Source organism: Homarus americanus, unplaced genomic scaffold (genome assembly GCF_018991925.1).
Source record: "Homarus americanus isolate GMGI-L3 unplaced genomic scaffold, GMGI_Hamer_2.0 scaffold48354, whole genome shotgun sequence".
Taxonomy (NCBI): domain Eukaryota; kingdom Metazoa; phylum Arthropoda; class Malacostraca; order Decapoda; family Nephropidae; genus Homarus; species Homarus americanus.
In genome coordinates this window covers 7,635,310-7,651,419 of record NW_024723833.1, presented here as the reverse complement: position 1 = coordinate 7,651,419, position 16,110 = coordinate 7,635,310, and the positions used below count along the sequence as shown (strand labels likewise).

General features: G+C 35.8%; 2 protein-coding genes across 2 annotated transcripts in view; both read left to right on the top strand.

Annotated features, from left to right (window-relative positions):
• LOC121863858 overlaps positions 1-5,401 on the top strand; it is a 39,480-nt gene extending 34,079 nt beyond the window's left edge. Inside the window, exons 13-14 of the mRNA XM_042362748.1 lie at positions 3,282-3,350; positions 4,586-5,401. Of these exons, the coding sequence (XP_042218682.1) occupies positions 3,282-3,350; positions 4,586-4,638 (122 nt within the window). The 3' untranslated portion in view covers positions 4,639-5,401. The remainder of the gene's footprint in view (positions 1-3,281; positions 3,351-4,585) is intronic.
• Positions 5,402-8,861: 3,460 nt separating this feature from the next.
• Positions 8,862-14,122, top strand: LOC121863857 (ubiquitin-like protein ATG12). The gene is made up of 3 exons (XM_042362747.1): positions 8,862-9,018; positions 11,916-12,052; positions 13,221-14,122. Exons 1-3 carry the CDS (start codon positions 8,916-8,918, stop codon positions 13,341-13,343), a joined length of 363 nt encoding a protein of 120 aa, XP_042218681.1. The 5' UTR covers positions 8,862-8,915; the 3' UTR covers positions 13,344-14,122.
• The last annotated feature ends 1,988 nt before the right edge of the window (positions 14,123-16,110 follow it).

Sequence of the window (16,110 nt, the reverse complement as noted above, 5' to 3'; positions counted from 1 at the left end):
AAAGAAAAAAGAGAGATCGCGTATGTAAGTGCGCACACGTGAAAACATATCGTCATTACTTTACATAAGGATATGAAAGCAACACTTATTTACTGTTCATATATATTTTAATTAATGTTTCTGAATTTGTTTTTATTGAATTAATGTTTGTGTGTGCAAAATTAACAATACAATTTATTAATAATACGTGGAATATTAAAACACACGAGAAGACAAGAAGGCTGCCGGCATTGTTTATGTTAAAGCTTACAAAACCAGTGACTGATTGGTTCTACATATAAAACTGAAGAAAATAAGACCCTGATTGTAGCTGTAGTAAAATTAATGTAAAAAAAATAATATGGTTGTTTGAAGTACCTGTAATGTTATTTAATGTTAATAAATGGAACAATATAAGTAGCTAACCATTAATGGTAAAAAAAAAGTGAGACTGCGCGTATGTAAGTGCGCACATGTGAAAACATATCGTCATTACTCTACATAAGAATATGAAAGCAACACTTATTTACTGCTCATATATATTGAAGGGTTAAATGTTGTACTCTGTATAAACAAGCAGAGAGAGAGAGAGAGAGAGCAGCCGAACTGCCGGATGTAAACAAACCTTAATTTCCCGCGGCTTTGTTGTTGTTGTTTTTACGGGGATTAGCCCCGGGCATAGGTCACTGACCCACATTGGGGCCTGAGGGGCAAAAATTTAATACTCCTGTAATAATAATAATAATAATAATAATTCAGATAAGTAAAAAAAAAAAGAAAAAAGTTGCCTATCTACCTATTGGACAAATAAAAATCGTTCCGGACCACGGGAGTTTCCGGACCACAGAATGCCGGACTAGAGAGGTACAACCTGTAGTTCATTCTTAACTTATGGTTACAAATAATTTTCATCAGCTTTTATAGTTATTGTACCATAGGTTAAAGTGTGTAGCAACTTGAGTTTAGATCTCTATTTCATAAAATTTAAACAGCCAGTTTGCATTCCTTGGGGGCAGGGCCTCGAGGCATTATGTCTCTATTGGCCTTCCTGCAAGACAAATCTATCTTTAAGTACAGTACAGTAGATTCCTAGAGTGAACACCTACAGTGGGTGATTTGGGCTTAGGCAAAGACCTAAATTAGTCACTGCCTGAATGAATAAAAACTGCTATCAAATTGTAGGCCACCATTATTATTATTATTATTTTTGTTTGTATGTCATCAGGTACTGTAATCATTGCTAATCCATGCAAATGTGAAAAATGGTCATGAAAAAGTGATGATAAAGATGATCAATATTTGTAGCGTATTTTGGCTCTGTCTTCCCTAATTGGGGGTCCCCAAACATGAATCCAGAGGCTCAGTTACCCCTCCACCTCCCAATGGGTAACACTGATGGTTTGAAACTGCAGATTGACCTGGAAAAATGACACTACAGTAATCCCGTGTTTTTTGCGGGAATTACGTTCCTGAAACCCCCGCGAAAAGCCAAAACTGCGAATACTCTTTTAGGAATCACTGTACCTGTGGCCACCAACAGCTCAGGTAGGTCATGCACTTAACCACACCATGCTCTCCACTCACGGCCCAGTGGTCACACTGATTATTTCGCTGAGGTCAGCAACACCCGCATTGCCAACCTCTCCCTGCTGTCCAGGCGTCTGCTCGCCCTCACGCAGTCACAGTAGCATTCACAGTACTGTAGGCACGTGTGGACTGAGGCTTCTCGGAGCAGCGAGTGTCTGAGGAAGGGAAAGGGTGGTGCCTGTTTGCCGCACCACTCGGGAATATCGAAAATGGTGCGAAATTTAAATTTTTGTTTTTAAAGGATATTTTATATACAGTACTGTACTGTATATATAATTTTTTAGTACAAAAAAAACACGAATGGTCAAAACCAAGATAAAAAAAAAAAAACACGGGATTACTGTACAGTATATTAAAGTAAAGTGAGAGTCACAAAGAGCATATCCATGTGAGATAATTAGAACTATTAACTTCTATCTTGACTGGTATACGGTGGAGTCTTTTGGGTTAGGTACCGCAAGATATCGTGAATTGTTAATTTGCGATTTCTAGTATAAATGATTGAAATAGAAATAATTAATTTGGTCTCAGAGGCCAAGAAATACCCATAAACTATTCCAAAACTGCGTTAATAAACATGAAACATCGTATGCAATATATATATATATATATATATATATATATATATATATATATATATATATATATATATATATATATATATATATATATATATATATATATATATATATATATATACATACATATATACATACATATATATATATATATATATATATATATATATATATATATATATATATATATATATATATATATATATATATATATATATATATATATATATATATATATATATATATATATATATAAATACAGTAACACATAGATATTATTGTGCAAAAAGTAGGTCTGTATTACATAAACAGCTCCTTTCCTTCTTATAATTTTGTGTGTGTTATGCCAATACCTGTACACCAACATGGAGACAGGCAGGTGCTGGGCTGGCTTTGACCGCACTATGTCAACAAAAAACCAGGAGTTTAATGCCACACAATAACACGTCTGGGGTCGAGTTTTTTATTATTTTTATTACAGTACGTACTTTACAATAATGGTTTATTAAGTCGGTACCAAACGAAGCTTAATAATATGGGATTATGGTGAAATTACATACAATCGTGTATTAAAAAGGTCGGAGAGGTGGGCTCAGCTTGAGAAGGGAGGAGGGGGTGGCACTCAGTCCACCACCCTGCCCCCGCAAACAGTAGTCTTACTACTTTCCACTTATTTTATACTTTTATATTATATTTTCTATGTTTCTGAATCACATTGGAGTATTGAAATGTTATTTCCACATTTTTTATGATTTCTTATGTAAACAAATACTGCAGCAGTTGGTGCTCAACCACAAATTATGAATATTTGACCGCAAAATTTTAAAACAAGGTGGTAATAGAGATACCGTACCCGCAGATTTAAGTATGCAAATTTGTATTTTGCAAATTATCGAGACTCCTCATATACTGTATGTTGAGGGTTCGTGTGTTTTGAACCTATAAACTTAGTTGAGTACAGTATCCATGAGTCTCCCAATCCAGGCATGATCATAAAATGGGATTTCAAGATAAAACCTTCATTTTATTTTGTTCCCACATACATGGCTGGGATCATACTAAACAGAAACATTCTTATTCAACCTTCCAGCATTCATTCTATTAGTGTACTGGTACCAAGTTTTGTAAATATTTCAGGTTACCTGGAGAAAGTTATAAAGACAACAGCTAGGACCAGTACAATGACTGATCAAGAAGAGGAAGAAGGTAAGTAAACTAATGCTCTGTTTGTTTTTTATTATTATTATGAGTTAGTGATGAAACTTAGAATTTGTAGTTATGTTTGTTTTCATTAAGTGGTGCCAGCTATTTGTCCTAGTCCATTTGTGTACATATACAGATTCCCCTCATTTATGCTGGGGGTTGAATTCCTAGAAGAGGTTGTAGTACAGTATAAGCAAAGCCAGTATAAATGAAGATTGATTTCCATTGTAAAAAGGGGTTATGTTTCCAGACATAGCCAGTTGCCCTTTTAATTTTTTCTCTTGTCCACTACAGTACTGTATTTACATGGAGTTATGTGGTGTAGAATAAGTACTGTATTGAAACTATTGAATGCTTATACAGTACTAGGCCAAAAACTTCACTGCCGACAATTGTTCACAGCAAGAGTGCAAAAGGTGCTATTCAAAATACATTAATATCTCCGTTAGCCGGAATCCCTCAAACCCAGAAACCTCCAATAGCTGGAATTAAAATTTTCTCGGAAAATCATTCCGAAAGCTGGAAATTTCCAAAAATTGACGGATTTAGGAACAAATTTTTTTAGATTGAAAATTGAGAGAATTTCTTGAAAATGTCTTGAATAAAGATGAAAGTTAAAGTATTTTTTGGGGGGAGAGACCTGACCTGACCTGACCTGACTCAATGTCAGGTGGAGGTAAGTGGGGGATTAGTGGGCTCATATTACGACTGTACGCTGTACTACCCTTTCATTGGTGGGGGATTAGTGGGTCTCATGACCTGAAGATGTCTTGAATAAACATGAAAGCTAATTTATTTTTAGGGAGATTGTGATAAGTATAAGGCTGGTTCGCCGGAAATATTTCATCCCCGGAAGTGCTCTGAACCAGTTGTTCCGACTAACGGAAATATCACTGTCCAGTAGTCTTTTTCAAATGTGGTTTTCTGAGATTCTTGGGAACAGAATTTTATGTAAAAAGTTTTGTTGTATTTTTCCTGTATCATTATTGAAACTGAAAATTTTTTCCATGGCAATTAAAGTATATGTGATATTATGTTTTTGCCATGAATTCTTGGCATAAAACACTGTACTGTTTATCAAGCAGACATTGCAAAAATCTAAGATATGATCCAAATTGGATTGTTGCATACCAGAACAGTACAGTACTATGTCAAAATTGCAAATTGGGAATAGAAGGAGTCTTGTATCTCTTCAGTTGCATATAAATAATTTTTGTGTATTGTTTATTCTTCAACAGGCAATGCTGTACTCAAATTGAATGAGGCTCTATCACAGCTGCTGAAACTTTAACCCAAGACTTCAGCAACTAATTCATAACATTGCACTGGTGAATACATTTGTTTGCATCACTTGGAGAAAATAGGGACATTCTTCCTGATTCAAATGGAACAGATGCCAAATTGTTTCACGTGGCATTGTGGTAATACAGTATATAAAATAATCACTGTATTTATTGATAGATTTTTATAAAACTATTTGTAATATAATAAAATTAAGATAGTTATAGTGATCAATATATTGCTGTGATATACTACCACTCAAAGTTTTTATTTGTAATGCCACACCCCCCTCAGGAGCTTCCCTCAATAAGGCTAGCCTCCAAACTGCCCTATCACTATAAACTGTACAAAGATAAAATGGATGGATCTGGAAATGTTTGTTTTATTTACAAATGGGATAAGTACAAAATTCTGCAAATTAAAGAGCTTTGCATTTGAGGAACATCCTTGTTAGTATACATAAGTATGTGATTCCTCTCCCCCATTTTAATGGAAATTTTTAATTGTACAGTACTGTATTCTTTTAAAAGCTTACCTCATATGATACAAAGGTAATATTTTGATGATAGGTTTTGAAGAATATTGAGGAGCACAGTGTGAAAATCTCTAAAATAATAAGTTTGGGAAATATGTGTCAGAAGTTGCTCCGGTGATGTTTGAAAAAAGCACAATGTGTATATAGGCAGTACCCAAGGATGCTAAAGCCTTAAATTTTCTGTTGCCCCTGGCTCTACTCTTTTATTAACTAATTGTGCATAAACCTTACAGAATTATCTGAATATTTTTTGTCCTTCATAGTTTTCCACTTTTTACATTTTGTACTCAAACTAGAATTACACCTTTAATTTTTTCTGAACCGGTGAAAGTAATTATATATTGGGCAGTAATATTTTCTAGTTGTAAAACCAAACTGATGAATATAGTTCACTTTTAAAGCTAACTGCAATTGTAGGACCTTGAGAGATACCTTCATTACAATGTGTATCATAACTATGTTATATATCAAATTAGATTAAGAATTATTTCTATTATAATTTTTATAGCTTGTGTCAGGAAGAACTGAGTAGAAGACTACACTTGCTATGAGTAAATGATAGTGTTGCTGTGAGATGATGATGAATGCACTTGTTGTGAGTAGCTGATAATACTGTAGCTGTTATCATTTGTTTCTGCTTGCTTTATGCTTGATACAAAACAAAGAAATAATGAAAGGACTTCATTTGAAAGCAAATTTCATCTTTGACTTTGACCTTTTATGATAAATAATTAAATTTTTCTAATATCCTCTCTGAGGTGCTAATGCCTTGAAACCATTTGCATTTGGACAGTCCAGATATTTAACTGTATTTTAGAGAATAACAGGTCTGCTTGCCAATTGTGAACAGATTTAGTTTGAATAAATTGACAGCTGCACGAACATTTTCCATGAATCAATCGGCTCTTTGAAGCTATAGACGAGGGGCGTGGCTTACGGGCCTGGTTGGCGAGGAAATAGTATCGCCATTAAGATTTGGGCTGCCTCTTGAATGGTGTACTTAGGGTCTTGGAGGACTTTGACCCATGTTACACCCACTCATTTTCCATTCTGTTAGGCTGAGCATAACTTAGGGTTAACATGTTAGATGTGTTCCTAAAATTATATAAGTAGCTGTTGTCATAGCCTACCAGTGATTAAACTAGTTACAAAACATTTGTATGTACAGTAGTTATTAAGAGTGTGCCCAGGACACTATAAAAAGAGTGTCATATAAAGTGTATGTTTAAGATACTTTCAGCATTTTCCTCAATACTGTATCTGAAAATATCTGAATTGCACTCTTATCTCTTAATAACCTATGGTTCAGCAATAATGCACATCTCTCACTACATATGTCCAATCAGCGCATGGATCAGGAGAAAGTTTATGCTCGTGTGATTTTGTAGGGTGTTCCCTTACAAGGGACTATGTTGGTGTTTATGGAGGAGAAGTATGTTTATGGTACAGATGCTTATTGGTGTAGGAGTATGGTGTTGGTGTATATCAGGGGTGGCCAGACTTTAGTGAGGAGTGAGCTACTGTTTCCATGGTCAATGTAACCTGATCCACCATCCTAGTCCCCCTTCCCCCTTCCTGCCTCTAAAAAAACGAAAAAAACATTAACATGTAGAATGCCATGCCTTCTTTACTGATGTGATGCTGTCAAAAGGGTGCTCACTTTACCATCAGCTTAGTGACACTGAGTTTTTGCTCTTCCTTAATCAGTATCAATATTCTTACACTGATGGTGCTAGTGTCGTTTCCCTAGATGTACTGGACCGCATGTGTTACACCCCCCTTCACCCATGACGTCGACACAATACTCCCTTATATTGACCCTGATGCCTTTTTCCAAAACTCACTGGGTTACACCAACCCCAATTGTAACTATTACTTTCCTGACTCTCCCGAGTTTAAATCTAGTCTTCTACTATCTCAGTCCTTCTCTTTAATTAGCCATAACATCAAGAGTATTCCCCTTTGCTTAGATACCTTTTTAGATCAATGTATCTCTTCTATTGCCCACAAATTTTATGTACAGGTACTTGGGTTCTGTGAGACCAAACTCACTAACGATATTGAACATTTGTATAACATTTGTAATTATAATATACACTGCATCAACACGTCACGACACAGTGGTGGTGTTGCACTATATGTTGATACTAATTATAACACTTCTGTAAGAAATGATTTTAAAGGTTCAAGAGGAGTTCATGGAGAGTGTTTTCACTGAATTACATAACAACACACGAAATATCCTAGTAGGAGTAATCTACAGAAGACCCCACACTAATGTAAGAAACTTTCTTGATAAATTTTTGGAGCTTATCTCTATTTTAAGTTCTGAGAGGAAACTTTGCTACATTACAGGAGATTTCAACCTTGATCTATTAAAATAAAAAATGGACACCTCAGTAATAGACCTTCTTGCTACCTGTTTTTCTAAGCTCTACAACACATAACCAAACCCACCAGCGTAACTGCCACCTGTCACTGTCATAGGCCATATCTGAAAGACCATATTTGGACTAACAACACATTTAACAATCTTGCAAGTGGAATTATTTATAACAAAATCTCAGATCACTTCCCAGTTTTTGCCATGTATAAAACAACCTACAAGACCTAAAAAGTCTAGTTAATTCACAATAAAACAGACTACTGTGCCAACAAAATGCTCCTGTTTGAAAACAACTTAATGAATGCGAAGTGGGATCTTGTCTATGCCTCCGACAACCATAGTGTGAGCTGCTGCAACTTCTCTTGCATCTTCAATGCCCGCTTTGATAAATATTTCCCCCCCCCCCAAGACCATGTAAAAACTGTATCTCCAAACCGTACATTACAAGTGAAATCAAGGCAATGATAAGAGAAAAACACAAACGCCAAAGAAAACTTGCAAAAAGACCTATAACTTTTGGCAATGCTTTCCGAAGTATCAGAAATAGAGTAACTCAAGCAGTTAGAAATGCCAGGCGTTGCTATTATACAAATAAGTTCCAGTCAGCATCAGGCAACAGTAAGAAAACCTGGAATGTCATTAATTCTATTCAGAACAGGAACACTCAACCCACGGCCTCCCACTCGGCTTTTATGATAAATGATTCAGTTGTAACTGAATCATTTATCACCCTTCCTCATAACTAATCACTTAAATGACTGTTTTATCAATGTTGGCAAAAATCTTGCAGAGAGCATCCTTAATCATCATGAATTTAGAGGCTACCTGCAAAACAGACAGCTAAGTGTGCTGCTCTTATCCCCTGTCACAGCGAGGCTGTATATATAGGAAATATAAATACTTTAGAATGGAATAGGAAGAAGTTAAATCTCATGAGAGTGGCTACAGCATTCTGTGTTGCAAATTTAGATAATTAGAACAAATGTTAATAATACAGTTGTTTGAGTTCTGGTATAATATTCAATAATCACAATGTGTTTTTAAAGGACAAGCCTTTAGGCTACGCACAGCTTATAACATTTTATTTAGAATAATCTAAATCATATAGAAGTAGATGATATACAGTAGTTGAAAATCACTGAATGCAGTAATTTCACACAGTCATATGAGGAGCATTATGGACGTGAAAGTTTGATTAGAACATTATAACAAGCACTAAAGGTGCCTTAGACTACAGATTATACTAAAATAAATTTATTTTTCATAATAATTGTAAAAAAAATAATCGAGTCTCACTTCCCCCGACTGAAGGGTGACGTCACAGGCGGTGACTTGTGGCTGTGAACATTTGGCTCTGATGTAAACAATGGAGGATGACAAGGAGAAGAGCCCCCCTCCACAGGAAGTTGTAGCAGAACCCCAACAAGAACATAAGGAAGACGACATTAAAGTAGCAGCCAATAAAAAGAGTAAGTGAGGATGTTTTAAACAAGTGAGGGAATTTGATAGAAGGTAAAACGGACCAAGATTATGGTAACGACAGCAACTCAATTCTGGAGGGACTGGATATTTGTTTGTACTGTATTGAGATTGAAGGTTTACTTAATTACAAAGTGATATTCAATACCAAAGACGGTATTATTCTTTTCGGTCATCCAGTGAATTTTAGGATTTTAAGTTTTGGAAAAAGTAGTTTAAACAATTCTAAGACTCGTTTCTCAAGAACAAAAAGACGGAGGAAACTGCAGTGGACCTATTGGCCCACACTACAACATACATAACAACATAAGAAAATAAGGAGTCTGCAATAGGCCAGTTGGCCTGTGCATGGCAGCTCCTGTCGAGAGTTACTACCACTCTCTATCATCCATGAATCTATCTAGCCTCCTTTTAAAACATTCCAGCACTTACTACAAAGTTGCTAAGCTTGTTCCACTCGTCCACCACCCTATTTGTGAACCAGTTCCTTCCTATCTCCCTCCTAAACCTAAACTTATCCAACTTAAATCCGTTGCTATGAGTCCTATCCTGCTTGGATATTATAAGAACTTTATCTATATCTCCCTTATTGATTCCTTTCACCCACTTAAATACTTCTACCATTTGGTGAATTTTTCTTTATGCATCGGTCTTTCTCTCGCTGTTATTAATATGTATTTCGTAATGTTTAGACAGTTCTAAGACCTTTTTTTCAATGATATTTCAACTGGAAATTAAGGATAACTGATATAATAATTTTTCAATATTATTAAATTCGCTCAGTCACAAGTGTTGCCATGTCTTACTTACCTTGAGGAGATGTTATCTGCGCATCACTCATGCGCAATATTGACTGACGTTATCCAGTCGTGACCAATGGTGTATCGATATCATCACGCGATTTTTTTTTTCGACCAATCACATTTTGTTTTTTCAAAGGAAGCGGCCTGGGTAATTTCATTGACCAGTTTCTTAATGACCGTGATGGAGGTTGGTTGTCATTTGTGCTGCTACGATTATTTTAACTTTATTGCTGAGTTTTACAAGAAGGACGATCATTCTATCCAATTCTTATGTATCCCTGGTCCTTCCACTATTAACTAAGGTATTGTACTTTCGGACATTGCGTGCCCCAAAGTTTTTAACTACTGAGACATTTAGGTTAGTTTAAGCTAGGCCTGCCTGGGGTCTGGGGACGGAGTCCCCGGCTAGAGGTTAGGTTAGGTTAGGTTTTGTTAGGTCAGATGATTCGTTTTCTCCCCCAGCCAAAAACCCTGATTTCCCAGGCTCTCCCCCTTGAGAGAACAATACTAGTGATTTCTGGTGGAAATGAACATCAAATTCGTTCGAAACTCATCAAATATCATCGGAAAAACAAATTTTTAATATCCAAACAAAGTCCGGTACATGAGTAAAAATTTACCCCCATTTACACCCAACCCCTATCGCTCATATATCCGAACCTTCCTATATTTGAAGCTACCCAGCGTGTTCAAGTTAATGATGAAGTTTGGTAACTTGTTCCACTTATCCACTATATTTCCAAACCAATGTTTACCTATCTCGCACCTAAATCTAAATTTGTCTAATTTAAAACCATTGCTTTTGTAGCATTGCTTCTGGGAATGATTACTTTCCGATAAAATCGCAATAATTTGTTGGAAAATCGCTGTATTTTTATAAGTTATCTGTTTATGTTACCATCGTCCGAGAGAGTTTGGTTAGGTTAAGTTGAAATTATGTTTTCTGAAGGTTTTTGATGTGTTTTGAATGATTCTGATCTTTATTTCTATTGCAAATTTCTACTTATTGTGATTTTCCCCCCCAGAATTCCTGGTTCCCACTGAGGGTCCCCTATTATCGTTGGGCAATGGGGGGTAGCTCAAAAAGTAATGATTTGCAGTAGAAATGAAGGTCAGAATCGTTCAAAACACATCAAAAACCTTCAGAAAACATAATTTCAATTTCCAAATACAGTAGGTGGATGGCCGAAACAATAATTTTACCCCCAAATGGTAATAATGGAGCAGACAGTTAGCCCTAGAAGGACTTATAGAATTAGTTAATGTTTTCCACAGGTGTTGTATCCATGATAATAAGATTAAAAAATTTTCCTTTAATTTTATGTTCTTGTTTTCGTTTTCCTGAACTACAATCATAAATCACATGTACGTAATTGGCAGAGCATGAAAGATAAGGGTAAATTACGGAAAATTTGCTGTTCTGTACAGTCACGGAATTTTATTGAAAAATATGTTTTTCCTATAGTTCAGACAATTTTAAGACAGTTTTCTTCTATGCCGTTTCCCTCGCATATGACATTTCAATTAATTTGAAGATTTCTCCATACTAAAAATGTGCTTTCCACTATAAAAACATTGCAGTTGTGTAACTACAAAGTCGTATGATTCTCTAAACAACTTTATTTGGATTAAGGGTTTGGATCAATGAATTGCCCTGTATTGCTTCTTACGACAAGTGAAAGGAATCCAGTTCATGATAAAACCCACACTCCTCCTCATATAACTTTCTGTAAAGATATAAAGTGTCTTACCATACACACTACTTGAAACTGTAGGTACTGTAAGAATATGGAGGCTGACTGTAGAGCTGTTTTGGTCAAGTATGTAAGTGGTAACATTCCTTTAGTCTTCTCAAAGTTTAGGAGAGTGGGATCCTTTATATAAATAGTGTTCATTAGTCCCAGGCCTTGATGTGACAGTGGCAGCCTTTGTCCTCACCATAGATACCAATACTGCCCCTAACCCTGCTTAGCTTTATCATGTGTTTATGGATCCCTATATTTTCTCATTTATTGTGTCGATTAGCCCAAGAAAATTCTTGTGCTTTGTGTTTGACTTACCATAGATTTTTTTTTTTTTTTTAGTTGATGTGTTATTAAAGGCGACTGGTGATGCTCCCATCATGAGGAAAAAGAAATGGGCAGTAGAAGGAGAAAAGCCTGTTGGATGGGTTACTGAATTTATTCGCAAGTACCTTAAGCTGGATGCCTCTGATACCTTAGTAAGTTTCTCTTCATACAGAGCTGTAACTTTATTGGAACTATTCTAGAAATTCTAAGAGTACAGTGTACTGTATTTGTTTAAGTTTGGTCTGTCTTTAAATCACACAGTTATAGTTTGTAAGATGAACATAATGCTATTTGTGATGCTTTGACTGAGTTTCTTCCTGTACTGTGCTTCTTTTTATCAATTCTCTTAATTAACTTCACTTTATTCCCAACTACTTAGGGTGCAACAGGTATGTTATACCTTGGCAAGAGAAGAACAAAGTAATTTTTCACTTTCAAGAGTTTTCCTGCTACAGTGTTATCCCCATTAGCTGGAATACAGTAATTGGTATAGAGTGGTTTTGGGACTGAAAGATTTCCAGGTATGGAGACAAATTTTCTCACCCCCGGAAAAAATCGCCATCCTGGGTACTTTTCCAGGTACAGTACTACTGGGGAAAGTTTTCCGAGAGTCAATACTACATCTCACATGGACATACACAGAGCTGTATTTATTTATGTAAACACCACTGTACAATTATAATATATTGTAAATAAACAAAATATACTGTACTACATGTACCCTATACACTAGACTGTAATCACCAGCAGGGCTAACAGTCACTCTCCTCTCTGTCCATGAAGGAGGGATTGTACATGCACTGTATACTGTGCATCCACCCTCTATCATACACTGTCCACAGTACTCTACTGCACATGTGGTACTTTCACACTTACTAAATGTACAGTCGTACAGTATATGTAACTTTAATAACTTTTTATGTCTTAACACTGCTTTAACAGTATTTTTGACTGATTATATGTAGGTACAGTACTGCACAACACAGATCACATGTGAAAACAGCAGTAAAAGAGCAAACAAGCTTGTACAATGGCAGCAGACAATGAACTAAAAGTGTTATGATGCAGAAGTTTGAGGAGATAGGCTGCAAGATACATCAGCTAATCATAGGTATCCTTTTCAGTTTCATGACAGTAGTAGCCAATCATAGCTCAAGAACACTGAACCTACCCATCCACGAACCCGGCATGCGTCCCCGCGTCCGAAATACAGTATTATGTATCTCTCGGAAATTCATTCTCATGCCATTAAACTTAATAACACCACCATGGTACCAGGGATCATACTTTATAATATATAATTCTCTGCTTGTTCAACAGTTTGTGTACGTCAACCAAAGCTTTGCACCGGCACCGGACCAGATCATCAGAAACTTATATGAGAGCTTTGGATCTGACGGCAAGCTGGTCCTTCACTACTGCAAGACTCAAGCCTGGGGATGACTGATAGTTATTTGATTTTTTGGTTAATTTATATGTATCAAAGATGAATAATCTTTGATTACATTTAACAAAGTGGATCTGTGAAGGTTGTTGTGAGGTTGTTGGTGTTAGGCATGGACCTATTACTTTATACCCAAATCTTAAAGGGCTCTTTAAAAAAAAACATTATTGTATTGAATTTAATTTAAAAGATTTATTGACTAGTACTGTAACTGATTCAATAATACACGAAGATATATTAAATTGTGGGTTTAACTTTTTACATTCCTATAGCTCTTAATTAGTATACTCAGTGCTCTGTTTAATCTAGTCTTTTATAACTCTTACTGAAGTCTGCTACTGGTTCATGATGTATACAGCTCTTGTAGCTCCTGATTACAATTATAATTGTTCAGTGAAAAAATAATTGAATGTTTATGTTCATATTGGATGCCAACATTGTATGTTGTTGAATTCCAGCATAATATTATCGATGTGTTATAAATGATGTGACTATTTTCTTGTACAGTATTTAGTCTGATGTTTTTCTTATGTCAAAAAACAATGTCATATGGGGCTACACTTGTGCATTTTGATATACTGTACAATACTGTATATTATTTACTTCAAAGAATACAGTATACAACAAAGTAACAGTGTTGTTTTTAATGTGAATGTGATTTTTTTTCAGAAAACTAAATAGTAAGTTAATAATACTGTGAAGAAATAAATTTTGTTAATTTTTTGTTTACTATTTTGTGTATAATTCTGTACCCATCAATAAACAAATTTATTGTAAATACTGTACATGCATCATTGTAAGACATCCTATAGAGTACTGTACAGTAGTACTGAAGTAGAAAGATGAGATATCATTTATCTGGTGCCTGTTTAGTAAATTATACTTAAGAGCACCAAATTAGTGACTGATAATTTTAGCCCTGCAGATACCTTACTTACTCTTTATTAACCTGCAGCTCATCAAATTAGGGATATCAGTTTAATTTGGGCATCCTATCTGGTACAACATAGGGGATACAGTGAATGCAGCTGACAAAATGTGTCAATGGATGAAGGACACAGCCAGGCATGCAGTAACATAGTAGTAGAATAATGAAGTGGACAGATTAGTAAATACAAAAAAGAAGATTGTATAAGGCCTGGAAGATGGGTGATGACAAGGAGTACCTGGAGAACAAGAACAGGTTCAGAAGAGGTTTCAAGGCCAAGAAGCATGAGCAGGTCGCATTTGCAGACATGCTAAACATACAAGAGGCGAGATATTCAGAATACCCAGGCAAATACAGTAATGGGTAAACTCAAGGATGATGGTGAGCATCATGGCCAGGGCTCTTATGTACTTTTAGCTTTGACAATTTGTTTCTCATATACAGTACTCTTCTGAGAACTCAATGTACTTCAGTGCTGTGTCAGGATTGTCTTTCCTCAATTGTATGGAAGTTTTTCATATCCTCTCTTGTGAACACCTGTGAAAATAATTTATTTAACACCTCTGCCTCTTCCAGATTTAAGTCTATGTTACAAACGCTTTCAAGACTTGGTTTGGATACACCCACAAATGCCTTTATTTTTTAATTAGTGTAACAATAGAAAGGTTAAAGGTTTCACTTGACCTCGTTTGCAGTCAGCCTCTGGTAATCTTTTTAGCCCTATCTTACACTCTGACATGACTTGGTTTCTACACCTGGCATATACCCTTCTGTCCTGCTCATCATTAATTTTATCTTGTCCCATCTCAAGAAATTGTAAGATATTTTCTTAACTTTGTCAACTGCTGCATAGTTCATGTGTAATGGTCTCCTTGTAGTCTTGGAGGCAGTGGGATTGGTCATGGGTATATATTTATTAATCAAATAGTTCACTTTACTGTGTATGATATTCAGGGTAGTTACTATCCACATTCATGTTTCTCAATGAACCAGGCCAATAAATACCTGGTACCACCTCATTTCTTCCCTCATCCTGTCATAATTGCCATTGTAATATTTGAACCTTGGTGTACTCTCATTAAGTACGTTCCATGTACCAGTTAAATTTGAAGCACAACATCACATAATGTCTGGTGACAGCAGCAGTTAAATGTCCCAACTTGGTCACCTAACCCTCCTTGTGATGATCTGAGAGCCAGGAGGTTTGGCATTTGCTCCTCTCTATTGTGAGTTGGATCTCTTAACATGTTGGAATAGGAAATTGTTACTCAGAGTGTTTACAAGTGAAGTTGCAGGATTTTTGAGGTAATTTGGTGTAATTTCATTCCTCCAGTCAATGTCCCCACAGTTGAAGTCACCCATGATAAGGAGATGGCTCGAGGAGCCCCTTTATATTGTCTATTAAAGCTCATAAATTCTTGTGGGATCTATAAATAAATATATCCTTTGGTACACATGGCACAGTGTCGCCGGGACTGCACTCGGCCACCTTTATATAATCATTTGTTAAGTTAGGTACTCATTCACAGGTGGGTCAACTGGGAAAGCCCCTGGTTGCCTGTAGAACGTGTCACTGAACTCTTAAATTAATATTCATTGTGAAAATATATTATCTAGCATTTTCCTTTTGATAATTTAATTTCATGATTTCAGAAATATTGCACAAAGGAATTTATAATACCGTAGTCAAATGAAAGGGTGACAGGTGGTATAAACTCCGGCTTCTTGAATTAACGGTGCCTGTTAAGCTGTTTTGATTTTTCTACGTTTATTTATCATAAAAACTATGTAAATGGATGGTTAATGGCAGTAAAATTATTATTCTTATACGTATTCAT